The sequence below is a fragment of the Limulus polyphemus genome, unplaced genomic scaffold (assembly GCF_000517525.1).
Source record: "Limulus polyphemus unplaced genomic scaffold, Limulus_polyphemus-2.1.2 Scaffold718, whole genome shotgun sequence".
Classification (NCBI taxonomy): Eukaryota; Metazoa; Arthropoda; class Merostomata; order Xiphosura; family Limulidae; genus Limulus; species Limulus polyphemus.
This window is the reverse complement of record NW_013666328.1, coordinates 286478-289275: the sequence shown is the minus strand read 5'-3', so window position 1 is coordinate 289275 and position 2798 is coordinate 286478. Positions and strand designations below refer to the sequence as shown.

At 34.6% G+C, this 2798-nt stretch overlaps 1 protein-coding gene across 6 annotated transcripts in view; it reads right to left on the bottom strand.

Annotated features, from left to right (window-relative positions):
• LOC106460150 overlaps positions 1-2798 on the bottom strand; it is a 112348-nt gene that overhangs the window by 19495 nt on the left and 90055 nt on the right. For 4 of the 6 annotated variants that reach the window (XM_022386796.1, XM_022386797.1, XM_022386799.1 and 1 more), the window contains 2 exons: positions 1741-1852; positions 225-418 (listed from right to left, as the gene is read on the bottom strand). In XM_022386796.1, coding sequence (XP_022242504.1) covers positions 225-418; positions 1741-1852 — 306 coding nt within the window. The remainder of the gene's footprint in view (positions 1-224; positions 419-1740; positions 1853-2798) is intronic. The other 2 variants (XM_022386798.1, XM_022386801.1) reach the window with 1 other exon arrangement.

Here is a 2798-nt window from a genome sequence, read left to right as displayed (position 1 = left end):
AAATAAAAGGAAAGTATTTTAACGTAGAGAAAAGTCCGTGTATAATTCTATAAAGTTGTTTAGTTTGTTAACCACTTCAAGTTCACATGTTCCTTTATAACTATACTTCATTATGAAAACACATCTAATGCTTTAGTTTGTACTAACCCCTTTAATCAGTAATAAAATAAAAATGACGTCTTGTGAGTTCTCAGTGACCTAGCATATTAAGTTTGAACTTTTACCCTTAAGAAGTTTAGTTGAGGGGCTCAACAGATAGAATCGTGTCTTACTGGAGCCTGGTAAGTATTCATTACTTGCGCTGCTGCGGGAAGGCCTTCGTGAACACGGGATCGAGGCTGGAGCCTCTGTTCCAGTCAGTACAACAGGTGGCGCTGCAGCATTACCGAAGCGGCCTCTATTTCTTCCAAAACGGGCTCTGAAAAAAAAAGATATCTTAATAACGAGGACATATTTATGGTTAGATAATCAGACGAACGCCAATAAGATTGTGTACTACCAGTAAATCTGTTTAGAATTTCTACCCACAAAAATTCTCAGCTTTTGTAGACACTCAGCACTAGCTTTAGTATGTTACGTCCTGATAGTTAATTATATGTTACACTGATATTAGTAATTATATGCTCAATCTGTCAATATTTTAGTTTGATGCAGACATTGGCAGAAGCAGGGATGTAACCTAAAATAAGAAATGAATTATACGTTTAGCGGCCGATTCATTATAAGCAATACTCTAAAGAAAATATCTACAAATTATGTAATACTTATGACAATTATCTATAAACGAGCTAAATTTTTGACCATCAACTTAGAATAACTATGGACAATATACATATACATATACAGCTGGGTGGGTGGATATATAAATTTATAACAAATCACGCGTAAGCGCGTTAAGTGGACATTCTGCGTCACAAACTCGATTTGAAAAGTTACTGGTAGAACGTGGTGAATGATAGCTCAGTGCAGTGGTACTTGTTCGCGTATCATCAGATTTTTTTTATCTCTGGGGACCACAATGGGATCTATACAGTATGCTGTCACTTTCTTAACGTAATTATGCTACCTTTTCCCGGAACCACATGAAGGAAGCCCACGCAACGCTAGTGACCGCGAACCACAGATTGAGAACCGTTGAGGTAGTGGATTATCCAAACTGCAAATTTTCATATCCTCTTCTTTGAGGTGAATTTTGTTTGTTGTTAAGCACAAAGCTACACAATGAGCTACACTGCAGATATCGCGACCCGATTTTTTACAGCGTTATAAACCCCCAGACTTAACACTGAGCCACCGGGAAATCCTTTTAGGAGAATTAATTTGGTTTGATTCTTTTAGCGCAAAACCACACAATAGACTAGTTGCACTCTGTCTACCGTAAACTTACCTTTGACCTACCAGAAAAACCTTAAGGAAAAATATACTAAAAAACTAACCTTTCCTTTGCAATGAAATCACGATCAAATATAATATTTTTTTTTTGCTCGTTTTTTCGACACTAGTCTTTACGTAGTGGAGGAGTGATAATTATGGAATTACGTGTGAGTTAATCAAGTGAACAGAATATATATCTATTATTTAAATAATTATTAACCATTGGAAAATTATTCGATTCGAAGATAATTTTGGGTTATTGAACAACCTTGATAACGGTACTACTATATGCAATGAAAAAGTTATAAGAAATTGTAATTTTCAATACTTTCAATTAAAAGGCAATAGGATAAAGATCTGATTTACCTGCTAAATAATCTGAGCACTAGACAGAAAAGGGCAGTGCCAATCATGACTCCAGAAACCACCATTATCACGGTCATGATGTCAGGGTTTTCCAGAATTCCATCACCTTTACCTAATAAAGTTAAATAAACTAAAGTAAGTGAAATATAATGAAACAAATATAGTTTCAAAATATGATGTCAATTAACCCGATAATTTCTAGTACTTTGTACAATAATAAAATTGAAGTATTTTTTTCCGTAGAGACCTCGAAAGGACCTTATAAATGAGGTTGAATGAGTGTGTTACCTTATAGAAAAGCCACATGGGCTATCTGCTGTGTCCATCGAGGGGAACTGAACCTCTGATTTTAGCGTTGTAAATCCGAAGGCTTATTGCTGTCCCACCGAGGGACTAGAGGTTGAATGAAAATGTGCTGTTTGATTTTGCCATAATTGTACTTTTATCGTCCGATCACATACTTTTTGATTTTGTTTGCAAATGGCCAATTTTAGACTATTGTGGATATCGTAATTTTAGGTTGCAAATTTTTTCATGTTACATGTTTGATAATTTGTAGGAATGACAGGAACATAATAGAAAATTGTTCATTTCTGCAGTTTTATCAAATAATCTTAAAATCTAAGAAATAAAAGCTCATTTTTCCTGTTGTGGTAAAACATTTCTATAGAGTTAAACAAATATCACTTACTTTAAATCAAAACAAGTGGAAAAAAATATTTAAAAAAATTTAAAGTATAGGAATGGGTGCACCAAAAAGTGAGGAAACAAGGTAGGAATGGGCATCAAATAATAAAACTGCCTCTGTACAACCGCACAAGGGGGCGAGTCCAACATCCTGTCCACGCCTTCTTCGTTTATTTTTCTATCTTGTATACTTATTAAACTTAGTTATGCTTATCATACAATGACTAGAGGTTTCTGTGAATCGAATTATTGAAGGTAATAGATGTACTGTAAAGTCTGTTTATACGATACCTGAAGAATCAGATATTCGTGTGAACCCATAACTTGAATGTTTTTTTCTTTCTTTATAACTTGTCCCTCCTTTTGCAATT